Genomic DNA, 13,634 nt, shown 5'->3' with positions numbered 1-13,634 from the left:
TAGCCATACTGCTGCTGTGACTCATCCTGAAGCAGATGCACAGCACATACATATAAACCAAGGATGAGCTACTACCTCCAAGCCTGGCAAGAAATGGTGACCTGCGTTTTGCTGGTCTGCTATTGTATGGTGTGTATTGCAGCACACCAGCAATGCTTCCCTTCCTCCCAAATAAAGGGATGATTTTACTTCCCACATCATTACAATTAGCACTTATACGGTATAGCGAGAACACCTGCAGTAGACCTGGCAAGGACTCAGTGCAGAGTACATGATAGCAGGCCCAGTGTGTGAAACTCCACACTCACCAAATTCCCATCAGGGCCAGGCATGCATATTCCATTTTGTCAACAACGTCTAGCTGCTTCCCAGGCAGTAGCTACTCAAGGTTAGCACAGCTGAGATAAGGAAATAGTGCTAGTAGATTTAAGGGGCCCTTATGAACAAGGAGTTGAGTCCTGCCCAGGCGTCTGACCCATGCCTCCAGCAGCCTCCCATCATCAACCCCTCTTAGCGGTTCCTGGGGCTCCCCATGCAGCTTGCAGTGGAAAGCCTTTATTAAACCCATCCTATTTAACCCCTTATGAACCTTGAGCGTCTCTCTCTGCTGGTATCTGACCCTCTCTTGCCTGCCTTGCAGTCACAAATGGAAAGAAAAGTGACGGAGACTTTTAAAAGGCTTACCTGACACTATGAGTTTGCTTAGTATGGTAACACCGGAATAACAGATTATTGGGCAAGAAAGAGGGAGAGGCTGTCTCTCTGACTTTGAGTACTGCACTCACCTCAAACCACAAGCTGCTCCTGCGATACTCTGTCAAAATTTCTACTCCTTTCTCTGAAAAAAATCTTAGGCTTTAGGTAGATTTAAAAGCAAAAGATGATGATTACCTTGAATTTGTAACAGGCCAGTATCCTTCCGGTGGAAATCGTCGATGCTGCTGTTCTCATCTTTGCTCCATTGGCTGGAGATTTTGTAGTGGCTCTCACAAACGCCAAAGGCACAGCACTGATAAGCATAAGGCATTTCCATAACCCTGACAAGGAAGCAAGCCACGATCCTGGTTTAGAGTGCCTGAGTTACTGGATTGTATTGCTCCTCCAATGTTAGCAAAGAGGAACTTGGTTAAACAACTGTGATTGCAAGTAAATATACTTAGGGGTAAAAATCAGTCATGCTAATGCAAAATGGAAGGTTCACAGACAAAATTCCATGTTAGAAAGGCAAATGACTTCTAGGCTAATTTTATTAAAGGCACAGTAACATTTTTCTATATATATTTACATAACGGACATATTTAGCAATATTTTAAATCAGATATTTAACGAAGCAAAGATATGTGCCTTGCAGTCAAGTGAGTGTTGCTCTGAGAGTTGTATTTGTATTTCATGACTTTTAATGATTTTCCTGTGTAGCTCAACGTGTTGTTTCCTTAATGTTTTCTTTTTAAAAAGCAGATCCAAAGATCACAACTGTCTCTACCTGCATAACAGGCAAAAAAAGAAACATCATTTCCCAAAAGGAATTTCTCCAATTTTTGGAAAATGAGATCTACTTTTAAATTCAAACTTCATCCATTTCTATCCATCTCAAACTTTTTTCACAGTGAAACAGCAGAAGGGAGATTGTCTTCCACGCACAGACCAAAAAAGCAATGTTCTGATCTGAACAGTGAATGCACCAGAAACATCATGTGTGAAAACACTGTCACAGAGGAAAAAATTTTACTTTATTAATTGTCATAGGAATGTCCACGGTGATTGCAGGCACTGGATGCTCAGCACTAATTCTTTTGAGATCACTGGTATTCCTAACATATAACCAGGTACCCGTCAGTGAGTTTCAATGATTTTTAGTGTTTCTGTAGTTAGACAGTCCCTGATTTCCTGTATGTTTTGAATTCCATTACTTTGGGAAAGTGCAAATTCTGGAGCAGTATGTGCGAACTACATATATCCAAGTTCTACAGACTATTTCTTAGATGTACTTTATGCTTTGGAAGTAGAGATACTTAATATCTGCACTGTTCTTCAATAATAGACAGTAAAATCTAGCAAATCACCTTCATTTCAAAAGCCTCATCAACCAAAAAAAATCAGACATAACAGAGGTGATTACAAGTTGTTCTGACTTAACTTAAAAGGAATAAAATAGAACTATATCCTACTATCAGATTATTCTTAACAGGTTAATCATATAAATTAACATAATGAACACTCTAAGCAACCTCTAATGTCCTGGGATATCTACAAAAGGAAGAGTCTGTGAACAAGGCACAGTGTCACTAGCCAAAGGCTTGCTACAAAGGGGAACAAACTAACCATTTTTTTTTTGCATAATTAGTGTAATTAGTGTATTTGGTTTCCACATGTTGATATTTCTGATGGGAATTAGCAACAATAATCTGTACTGCTGCATGTAATGCAAAAATTTACAAAAGGATTTTTTTTAAGTACTCCAGTAAAGTTCAAGGTAATCAAGATAAAGCAGCTTTATGCCATAAGATCTAAATATTTGATTTCTAACTCATTTCTATGCCTATGATCTTTTAAAATAATGAGATTATCCGATTAAATATCTATGTAAAAAACTCCCAGAACCTGTTCTTATATAAACTATCATTAAACCCACAGGTTACTAGACTACCCTATAGTTAGTCACCTTCTAGGCTGAAAAGCAATCGTCATGAACTGGTTAAAACTAGGAATGTCGCTTTTCTGACAAAAATAACCTTATTTTAAAATATACTGAAAATTCTGCAAGGTGCTGGTTGTAGTTAATGGTTCCAGACCTTTTTGGAAGAAGTTCATACTGCTGTGGGAAGGACAAGCTAGTGGATATTTCAGTCTCAAGTGACTAATGTTAATGTAATTCTCTGGTTAATCAGACAGCTCCATACACTCTAATAATGACAGACTTCCAGATGCTACTGGGCTTATACCAGTTTGAGGGCCAGTCCTAGAGGAGAAATCTGGACCTCTTGTGTTATGCTGTTCCACTGTTTCCAAAAACCCCCAAACTTTTAGACTATCCTAGTTAAAGAGCAGAACTCTCATTTCCAGGTATAAAGTGCCGGAAGCAGTTCTTTTTATGGCTGGTGCCTATTTGATATAGGTGATTTGGACTTTGTCAAATTAAATTCTTTAAAAAACACTGGCTGAATCTGTTTCTATATACTGCTTATTTTACGGATGGTATCTGTATTTTTTTTTTCCCTAAAGCAAGGAATGCTTTCTTTGGTTTTCGATTAAGCAGCGTATCTGCTGCTTAATTTTTCAGCTCACAAAGGTGTGGGGTTGTCAGTGAATGTGAACACACAGTTATGATGGATGGAGCTAGTAACTGAATTCTTTACAGTACTGAATCAAAGCATCAGATAAAGAAAGAAGGAGTGGTTGGCAACATGACTTTATTTCCTTGTAGCTTGCTATAGCAGGCTGGGCTAAGCTGTGTGCATTCTTATGCTCCTACTGAAGGTGGGGCCGAAGATGCTCAGCTGTTTGATGTGTTTGTGCATTGAACAGCAATGACTGACTTAGACCAGCAGGAAGCTTTTATACATGAATTTGTCTTTAATGTTATAACCAATGTGTAATTCCAACAATTATAAAGGGTGAAACTTAATTTTGTTTTAGATGTCTGTTCAAGGTTGGTGCTTTATTCATTGCATTGCATGCAATTCACCCATGCATGCCTGCAATGCAATGTGTGAAGTCCTGATCCTGTGTGAAGTCATGACCATTTTAATCCATGATAAAAGTCCTATGGACTCCAGGTCAAGATATTACTCCATTCTCTCCTGACTAGATGTCTTTACTCTTACAGATATCAATCAGCTCAAGATATGTAATCATGCCTCTTTTACTTTTTTTAATGAATTCAGCTACTGCCTGACAATTCCTTGTTAAGCACTTACATGGATTAGATTCACTGTAGTTGCATTTTGGCAACGTACATAATTTTATTGGGGGAAAAAGCATATAAAATATAGTTCTAATACAAGAATTAACAAATCCCAGTTTTACATAATTTAGTTGAATAGCGAATTATTCTAGAAGCAATACTTCTTATGCCTGTAGGCCATGTCATATACATATATATTACTATATGCTTGCTAGCCGAGACTCACTAATTTTCTTGTATTTACATTCTTTCAAGAACCTTCATATATTTAGAATTGTCACCTGCCTTAACATGCAAGCAAAGTCTGTGAAGTAAAACTGTGATTAAAAACTCAGCCTCAGCCATACAAGATTTCTTATGGTACTTGATTCTTGACCTTTGAGACCCATCTGAACTTGCATAAGGCCTCTAGTACTTTGAGTTTTTCATTATGAAGTAGTTTCATACACCACGATCAAGTCATCGCCCATCCTCCTCTGTGACAAGCTACAGGTATTGGTTTTATTAATTCTTTTAAGGCATTTGTTCCTAATCCTGGAACCCCCTTTTGCAGCTCTTCTCTCTGATTATATTACTACACCACCACAGAAGTGTTCTTGTGTGAATCCCTCCAATGCAGTTAAATCAGCTTCCTATTTCTACTCATGACTCCCTTGTCTATAAATCCAAAGTGCTCTAGTCCTTTTCAGTGGTGGTATGTCTCCTTGAGTTGTTGGCCTACTATGACTTATGAAACTTTTGCAGTGCAAAAGCTGAATCTAGTGAGGATGTACCTATGCACATGCTGTTTGTTTCAAACTTTATGATATCAAACCTCCTACAATAAAATGGAGAATAAAAATATATTTTGCACTTGGATATCTTCCAGTTAAAATATAAAAATCAAGAGAACTAGGGGTCAATCCCAAATACCGTAAAGTCTGAGTCAAATCTCCCTTTAAAGTGATTTCCCTATGGTCATCTAAAGACTGGCAGAGCTGCTAGAAAATGTTTCCTTCCTGTATCACAGACCATCCAGCAGGAAACTATCAGCACGAAAATGTTTTAATAATGATGGACAAGTATTATCTGAATCTTAATCAAAAGATTAAAGCTAAAATCTGCATGTATATGACCAAAAACTTTGGACAAATACGACCAAATATTTTAAATTTTCAGGAGTATATTCTTCCCTTATATTCACTGAGTTCTCATTAAATTTAATGGAAGTTCTGTAAGAACAACCAGCAGAAGAAGGGCATATTATGAAGCTGCTAGCAATATTGTTTTAACAGCTTTTGAACCATATCACCAGGAAGCAGATGTGGCTCATTTTAAGCAAGTACTGGGGTTAATATTTCAAAACCCTTCATAGTTTCTTCAGTTAAAAGTGAGCATAATAAAATAAGTCTATCATATTTTTATCATATTTGCTTTAGTTTTAACAGTACAGATCAAAGACTGATAATACAAAGCACCATGCCTTACACACTGACACACCTTCCATGGCATATGAACCCAAATGTGGCTTATTAGTTTTAATGATATACTCACTTGAGTTCTGGAAAATTTTCAGATGATATCAAACTTTGTAGGGCATGATTTCCTGTTAATTTTAGATGAGTTAAACCACGTAGCCCCATCACAGGAAAAGAGGACAAAAGGTTGAATGACACGTCCCTGCATAACAGCAAATAAAAATCAGTTTACAGGTTTTCATTTTTTCTTCAGCGCTTGAAGTATCATGTTGGAAAAACAAGTTATGCATTTCTAACTGTTAAAGATCACGGCACTAAGCAGAGACCCCAGTCAGCAGAGCACATCTGCAATATCATTCAGGAGAACACATCTATGTATCTAGTAGAAAGCTAACAGTAAGATCCTGCAGCTTAAACAGTTCAGTGGGATGCAGGAGGAAATGGCTGCTCTGAATTCTCCACAAGCAGCAGGGCCATGGATGGGGAACAAGAATGTTTCAGAGCAGGACAGGTCTGGGCTGGAGAGAATGAAGGTGACACTTCTGAAATGAGGTTTGTCGGAGCAGCTGAGGGAAGACAATGCAGATGAACACAGATATATGGCTTGGAGAAAAGAAAACAGATGAAGGAAAAGTGATTGCGATAAAGGAGAAATATGTGAAGTAAGAAAGAGGAAGAAGTTCAGAGGTATTCTTTTCTCTCTCTCTCTCCCTCTTCCACTTTTCCTACAAGCCTTTTCAGCCCTCTTCACAGTAAGCTACACTGTTTAAGCTGGTCAACACTCAGGAAAGAGCAAGAAGGGGATTGCTACTGAAATATTTTTATGCCAAAGGGTGGGCTCTTTTGGACTATCTACTGAAATCCGAGGGGCTAGTTATAATTAGGAAAAGCAAATCCATTGTCAACAGGCTTAACCTCCTAACCAGAATCTTCACCTCCTCATACATCCACTGCCTCAGGGAGTCACCTTAAAGAGGTATTCCAAAGACAGGGGGGAGATGAGGAAGTTAATAAAGACTGAGAAGAGCTTTTGAATAAGACCTGCAAAATTAGGCCTATGATGTTTTGACCGCTAACTACTCTGGATGAAGTTACTAAAGAAGAAAATCTGTTCCATCAAATGAGAAACAATGAAATAAAGATGCTTACTTGAAAATGGTATTCAATTTTGAATCTGATTTTTTAGTTCTGATACACAAATAGTAACAAATCTGCCTTGGAAACACTGCTGTAAAAGACTAAACTACTAACAGAAGAAAAGCAGATACTCTAATGTACTTCATGGGCCCCAAATCACTGTGCTTACACAATGGTATAATCAGCTTTGCCATAATACCTATGGGAGCTGGTGAAGTATGAGAAAGCAGACATATAGATAGGAATTCCATAGACCAGAAAATTACAACAGAGAAAAGCTGAGACACTAAATTATAAAATTTTTATATGCACCTGCAAGAAAAATGTGAAAATTTAAACATAAAAGATAAATAAATACTTACAGTTTGATCAGAGATGGTAAAGAAGAGAATGCATTGGGATGAATGATTCTAATTTTGTTCCAAGCTAAATCCCTACAAGAAAAGTGAGCGAAAAATTACATACCCACTGAGTGAATATGGAAGTTTTCATACACTTGATTAGGATGCCTAAATATAAAAAAGGTGTTAGTTACATGCAAATATTTTCAATAAGCTTCTACCTATCTCACAATGAGATGTCTTTTCCCAGTTTTTAAATTATATTAGTCCATTAATAGTGTTAGTTACTAAACTGACAACTTTCTCTAAAATTTCTTAATGACTTCTATAATCTAACTCAGTTGTTTTCAGTCTGTCTCACAGTCTCCCAATGCAGCAGAAGGAAGAATGGGTATATGCACTACTTTTAAGAAATTCTCATGATGTAACTAGGAAAAGCAAATCCATTATCAACAGGCTTAACTTCCTAACCAGAATCTTCACCTCCCTCAAAAAATCAGAAAGAATGAAAACACTTCTTTTTTTTTTAAAAAAAAACTATGAGTTAGGTTCTGTAGACTTACACCCATGAGTAATTTTTCCACAAAACTACCCTACTAGAATACTTGTCTGAGTAAAAGTCATAAACCCATGCAAGATTAGTATTTCTTAACCTACCATCCTCTATAAAAAGATTTCATGCTCCCTAGAGCCGATCAGTGTGGACCTGCCAATACATACTGGCTCTGGCTCAGTCTCTTGCTCCACCTCCACCAGAAATGCTTAGAAGCTGCAGCTATTATAGCTATATGTTTACATCCACATTGCTGCAGATGCTCAACTTCACAATGTTTATTCTGCTTTCACAATTATGACCTAATGGGTGAATGATCCAAGTGAGGAAAAATAGAAACAGGAACATTTTGGGGGGTGGACAGCGTATGCCCCGTGCTTCTGAGAACCCAGGTGAATCGCTGTTACGGCAGTACTCACAGAGAGCGCAGAGCAGCCAGCTGCCGAAAAGTGTCTGCTCTAATTTCCTCGATTTCGTTGTGATGCAAGTCACTGAAAAAGCAATAAGAACCTCATCGGTTTCAAAAACATTTGGAGGATGCTTTAGTGTATTTTAGACTGAGTTCATGGATCACCTTTCTTACATTGTAAGAGTATTTGGGATACGTCAAATTGGCTAGCAGTAACAAAATTAGTGATGCTCAAGTAAATGTGTATACAGATGCCTCATCTAAGGCATTTTAGGAGAGTTTGAAGCTTACATTTTTTGGAGCTTTTTACATGCAGTAAAACAGGGTAAATCTTCCAGCAGATTATACGACAGATCCCTGCGATAAGACAAGAAAAAAAGTAAAGATTAACAGTAATGTAACATTAAAAGGAAAAGTCTTCCTTCCATTGTCTACTTTTGTGCTGGATTTGAAAATAACTTGTTTTTATTCACACTCACAAGGGAATAGAAATTTGCAGTCTCAGTATCTTCCATCTGTCAGATTTTGACTTCTAACTGAGGAGCAGGAGAGGAGGAGGAGAGGAGAGGAAAAGTTAGGCTATATTAAATCCATATCCTATGCTTGAAAATTCCTTGCATTGTCTGAAGATTTCCTGCCTGAAATGTAGACATCTGAGTGTTTTACACTAACGAAATTTGCAGTATGCTTATATGAAATAGCATCACATTCATCAGATTTAATATCTGACAAATATTTACATCATTTAAAATAAACTACAAAATACATATATTTTGTCAGAGAAGATCCTGTATTTTCTGGCTATAGTCACACTGAATAGTAATCAGCTTTCCAGTCTATACTTTTAATTAAAAGTACTGCCTCTGACCCTTAGAACCGTTATATCTTCTAGCTGAGAGCTGTAGTTAAAAATATATTGGAACTAACTTTGAAATCAATCACTACACAGAGGGGGAAAAAAACTAAAAAGACTTGAGCCAAAACTCAACAAATTACAGAATAAGTAAAACATCTGGACTGATTTATAGTATAATCTAACTAATCAAAAACAAGGCCTGTCAATTTGCAGAAATTGGAAAGAAAAAATAAAAAGAACTAATTCCACGCCCTACCTCCCCCAAATAATAGTCTCATCCTGTACATCTTGCTCAGAGAAAACTCACACCAAACCGAATGGGAATTTTACCTATGAAGAGAGCATTATAGCTATACACAGGAAAGATGTCCTTTTCCATTGTTACCTAATATTAGCCATTCAAAGAGTAATATGTTTTTCTGCCTGTTTCAAATTCTTTAAAAATGGTTCAGCTCTATACAGTTGCTTCCTTGGAAAAAATTTAATTTAATTTTCATTGTTACTGTCCCAACAGGGGCATTTCATATACTCTACTGTGATTTGTGGAAATGGTGAAAGCAATGGCAGTGTGTGAACTGAACATACCCCACTCTTTTTACTGCGCACACAGGGTGCCATCGATATGCATACATTTTTGTTATAATAGCAAAGATTACTGACTCTGTTTTTGTGTTGTTCACAGGTAATCTGTGGTTCAAGTCATGCATGTTAGAGAACAGTTCTAGTGTGCTGGAGACTTTTTACCTGAGGTTAAAGATGTTTGGTATATCTGGTGGATTATGACTATTCCGTCACACAGATATGTGACTTGCGTCTTCTTAAAAAGATGTTACCAACTTGGATTGTATGCATACTGATAATCCCTCTCCACACATCAAAAAAAGATCCACCTCTCCTCAGTTTTGATAGAGCACTAGAAAATATTTTACTTGTTCATTTTTAAGGATTTTTTCCGCTTTGTTAATACACGAGGGTCTTTGCAACAAAAGGCAAGTGGTTTTGGGTCACATGCTGAGATGCACACTTAACCGTGCTCAGAGCAGTCTTGTGAGGACTGCTTGGACCATGTTCTCAACTACACCTTTGCTGCAGGTGCACAGACATCCAGGAAGCCCCTGCGTACATTAATCCACATTTGGAAGCATTGGAGGCTAGGGAGGATGCCCAAATTGGCTTTCAAAGCAGTGTTTGGGCTTGTAGTATTTATGTTTCAAAGCAGGATGTTTTGCTGTGTCTGAGCCAGGAAGTCTTCAAGATCTCTACCTCCAAATGACTTGTGGGGTTCAGTACCCCATTATATTTCATGCGATAGACAAAACTAAGTGTGAACTTAAATATGGACTTGGCAGGTTTGTTCCAATCTGATGAGACTGGGGAAAGAGCAACTCTGAGTACATGACACTGCTGTCAAATTAATTTCCCAACTTTCTAAATTACCTCTATATTACTCTAGAAATATAGAGCGACACTTGAAAATATAAATTGTGAATTTCCAATGAAGGGTCTCACTCTACTATGAATTGTACTATGAACTGTGTTTATATTATTATAGCGTTTATTTGCCTTCTGTTTAGAGTTTATTTATCCTTTTCGAATAACACAAGACATATCTGAACTTAGGTCTGTATGCAAACTTTCTTCTGGCAATAAACTCTATTTCTGTCTTTTATCATTCTGGAAATGATTATAATGAATCTATCAACTAAACCTTAATTTTTCTAGAAATGGTTCATGACATCCACGCTGGTATTCAAATAATGTGTTATAATTAGTGCTATTCCAGTATTGGCCAAGAGAACTAATACCAAATACATTCCTAGTGATGTAAGACATAAGGAAAGTGCTGTTGGCTCATTCTCAAAGAAGTGGACACAATGATTGCTTTCATTAGTGATATACTCCAAGGATATTTCCAAGCTAAAATAATATTGCATAGTTAGTACAAAAACTACGGCCTGCATGCCAAGGAATAGTCTATTAACATTTCAGTCAACTACTTATGTCTGGTTGGAAAAGAAAGTAAAAGAGAAGCATAATAAAGACTCAAAACTGCACTCCTTACTCAATTATATTTTCCATTGACTTGACTGAATCATCTGCCTCAATGAGGAAAAAAGAGATTAGTGTAGGAATGTCAGAATGAACACAAACAAGGCCATGTAAATAGTTCTGATGGTTTTTTTAAACAAAATCAAGAATCATTTTACCCTTTCCTGAAAACATGCAAAGTAACTATATGTGAAAAGGAATCTTTTCCAACAGTGCACGGGAAATCCTCACTGATAAGTGGACTGTGAGGTTTTTGAAGCTGGTAATATTGAGCAAAATAGGCGCCTGCTCCCTTATCTGAGTTCCTAAGCAGCAAGGTGATACAGAAATAACAAAAGTGAGTAATTTCAAAATCATAATTATTTCATTTGTCCACTAATCTTTTGTGTTAATGTAATGTTATCGATCTTACTGAAACGTACAGCACTTGGAGATTAGGTAACTGGTCACAAGCTGATTTGGGGAGAGAGGTGATCTGTGCTCCTGTGAGTGTCCTGTTGAAAGTATTTACAAAAATAAAAAAAAAATTACTTTTTAAACATTGCAAAGTGAATACTTTTTAGGACATTCCTCAAAATAAGTTACTATCCTAGAAACCAAAACAAAGCAAAAAAAAAAAAAATTATTTTGCATACTACAGACTATTTCTCTAGCACTTACAAACTCTCCAGACTTGTAGTCCCAGTCAGATCAGGAAACTCTGTTATCTGTGAAGCACCATTTAAAGTCCTAAAATGTAAAAACATCATTTCAGTATCATTATTGTCAAGGAAGTGTGAGACAATTGTAATAGTTCACCATAAAGACATTTAAAATAAAAAAGTAAACACATACAGAGTTCTGAGTTCTGGTAAGTGCTGAAAAGCAGATTTTCCAACAAGCTGAATAGGGTTGTCATAAAAATGTCTGCAAAAATAGGAGAAAAAGCCATTTTATGCAAAATATTTAAAAAGATTTAAAATAAATCACACAATTATACTATATGGAAATGAATAAACTTGGACTTGGTGTACCTCTGGGCTTTTTCTCACTTGCTAACCCATTTCCATCAACCTTATTCTGAATGCTCAAGCAGCCATTGTTTCCTTGGTTTTAAAGCTAGAAGCTAGACAACAAAATATTTCCTCCTTCTTCCAGGTTTGCAAAGACAGAAATACAAAGATGAAGCGCTGCTTATGATACAGTACAAATTCAAATTCAGCAGGTGAAAAAGTCGGAACTTCTTATATTTGGAAGAGGCTGTCTATCCATAGCATTTGAGGCCCACTGCACTTTTGAAGCCCTGCTGCTTTTGCTCATAGAATAACATCCCTCAAGATGAGTCACTGCTTTTCTTACATTTATTTTGCAATTTCTTATTTTGCCATTTGCCAGTTAAATGCATTCATATGTAAGACACTGGGAACTGAGACTAGAAGCCATCAAAAGTAATTTTTTGCTAACTTCTACACTGCCAGCGATCCTAGCAGACTCACAAGCAATAGTTTAAACAAAAGCTCACATGCTGGGGAGCACTACCATCTCTTCAAGCAGGTATGCAAACTGCCCATCTCTCCATGAAGATGGAAAGATATAAGCTCTTGTCTGCTTGTATAATGCTGTGCTACACAGTATAGCCAGAAGGAGACCTATTTGATTGCCACAATTATGGTATTTAATTTCATCTTTTCTAGCAAGAGTTATTGGTAAACTATTATCACTTACATTGTAATAAGTGATGGATTGCCCACAAATGCACGCTCAGGTATTGACTTGATGTTATTGCTGTGAAATCCCCTAGAAAAAGAAAAAATAGTTTACACAGTAAGAAAAAAAAAGTGAATGCATGATCTGGGATTTTTTTTGTTTGTAATAAGAAAAGCAACTGTGTTTAAAAGGTATATCCTTGTTTTCTAGAAGAAGACAGCTGAAAAAAACAAGAGAAAAAAGCAAAGAAATGGCTGGAATTCTGCATTTTTCTATGTGCACAATGTCATTTGGATGAAGCAAATTGCAAAATAATATTCTAAAATTGAGATTGAATAGTAGGAAAGTGCATAATAGGTGCAGATCACATATACATGTAGGTACATGTATGTGCACATACATATACATAAAGGATGTACTGTATATAAAATATATACATATATTCATGTATTTTCCCTGTACTTGTTAAACTGTAAGTATTTATTTCTGTGGGATAATAATGAATTGTGCAAATTCATCATGAAAATGATTTTAGACACGTTACTGTAATATGTTGAGCCTCCCCAAACCACCTTTTTGTTGAAATACTTTAGATACAGACATGAACAAACTATTCAATGCCTGCTGACTAGAGGACCAAATCTTTACCTTGCCATTAATCACTAGATTTTATCATATGAGTAATTCTTCGTTGTGAAAAACAACTAAGGATTCAAAAAGAACAACGATGATTTGTGTGGGAAACTCCCATTAGTTCAGTCTGGTATGAAGAGAGCTTCCCAGATTAAATTTATGTATTTAGAAAGCCTCAAATTGCTCACTGATGCAAGCATCTTTGGTCACTGCTTGAACAGGTCCCACAGTATTGTTTTCACTCATTTAGTTGGCCTGCTACTGGTGATGAGCTACAGAGCAAGGCTCTAAATTCCTAGTTCTTTTGCATGTAATAAAGAGTGCAATCCACGGACATGCAGATTCTAAGCAATTTGAGGAACCATTTCATCCAGATCCAATAAACAGACTGTTTATGTCGCTGTATTGAACAGAATTCCTTGCATGGTAGAAAAGCTAAGGAACTGGCATTACTGCTTCCCAGAGCAGTATCTGGCCCTTTATCATCACTCTGACTACAGTCTGAGGGAGGAAGGAGCACTAGCCTCAGCCAAGAGCATATTCTAGTACATCTCTACACAAATGAGCATGAAGCAATTCTGAGCTGGTCAGAAGCGACGTGGCTCACGG

General features: G+C 36.9%; 1 protein-coding gene across 1 annotated transcript in view; it reads right to left on the bottom strand.

Annotated features, from left to right (window-relative positions):
* The window catches only part of LGR5 (leucine rich repeat containing G protein-coupled receptor 5), a 92,040-nt gene that overhangs the window by 7,236 nt on the left and 71,170 nt on the right, over positions 1–13,634 (bottom strand). Inside the window, exons 8-16 of the mRNA XM_062567781.1 lie at positions 12,411–12,482; positions 11,541–11,612; positions 11,367–11,435; positions 11,129–11,200; positions 8,093–8,158; positions 7,812–7,883; positions 6,861–6,932; positions 5,438–5,563; positions 892–1,037 (exon numbers count right to left, since the gene is read on the bottom strand). Of these exons, the coding sequence (XP_062423765.1) occupies positions 892–1,037; positions 5,438–5,563; positions 6,861–6,932; positions 7,812–7,883; positions 8,093–8,158; positions 11,129–11,200; positions 11,367–11,435; positions 11,541–11,612; positions 12,411–12,482 (767 nt within the window). The remainder of the gene's footprint in view (positions 1–891; positions 1,038–5,437; positions 5,564–6,860; positions 6,933–7,811; positions 7,884–8,092; positions 8,159–11,128; positions 11,201–11,366; positions 11,436–11,540; positions 11,613–12,410; positions 12,483–13,634) is intronic.

This window comes from Rhea pennata, chromosome 1, assembly GCF_028389875.1.
Source record: "Rhea pennata isolate bPtePen1 chromosome 1, bPtePen1.pri, whole genome shotgun sequence".
Lineage (NCBI taxonomy): Eukaryota > Metazoa > Chordata > Aves > Rheiformes > Rheidae > Rhea > Rhea pennata.
The sequence above is the reverse complement of the archived record's forward strand: the minus strand, read 5'-3'. Positions and strand labels throughout refer to the sequence as shown.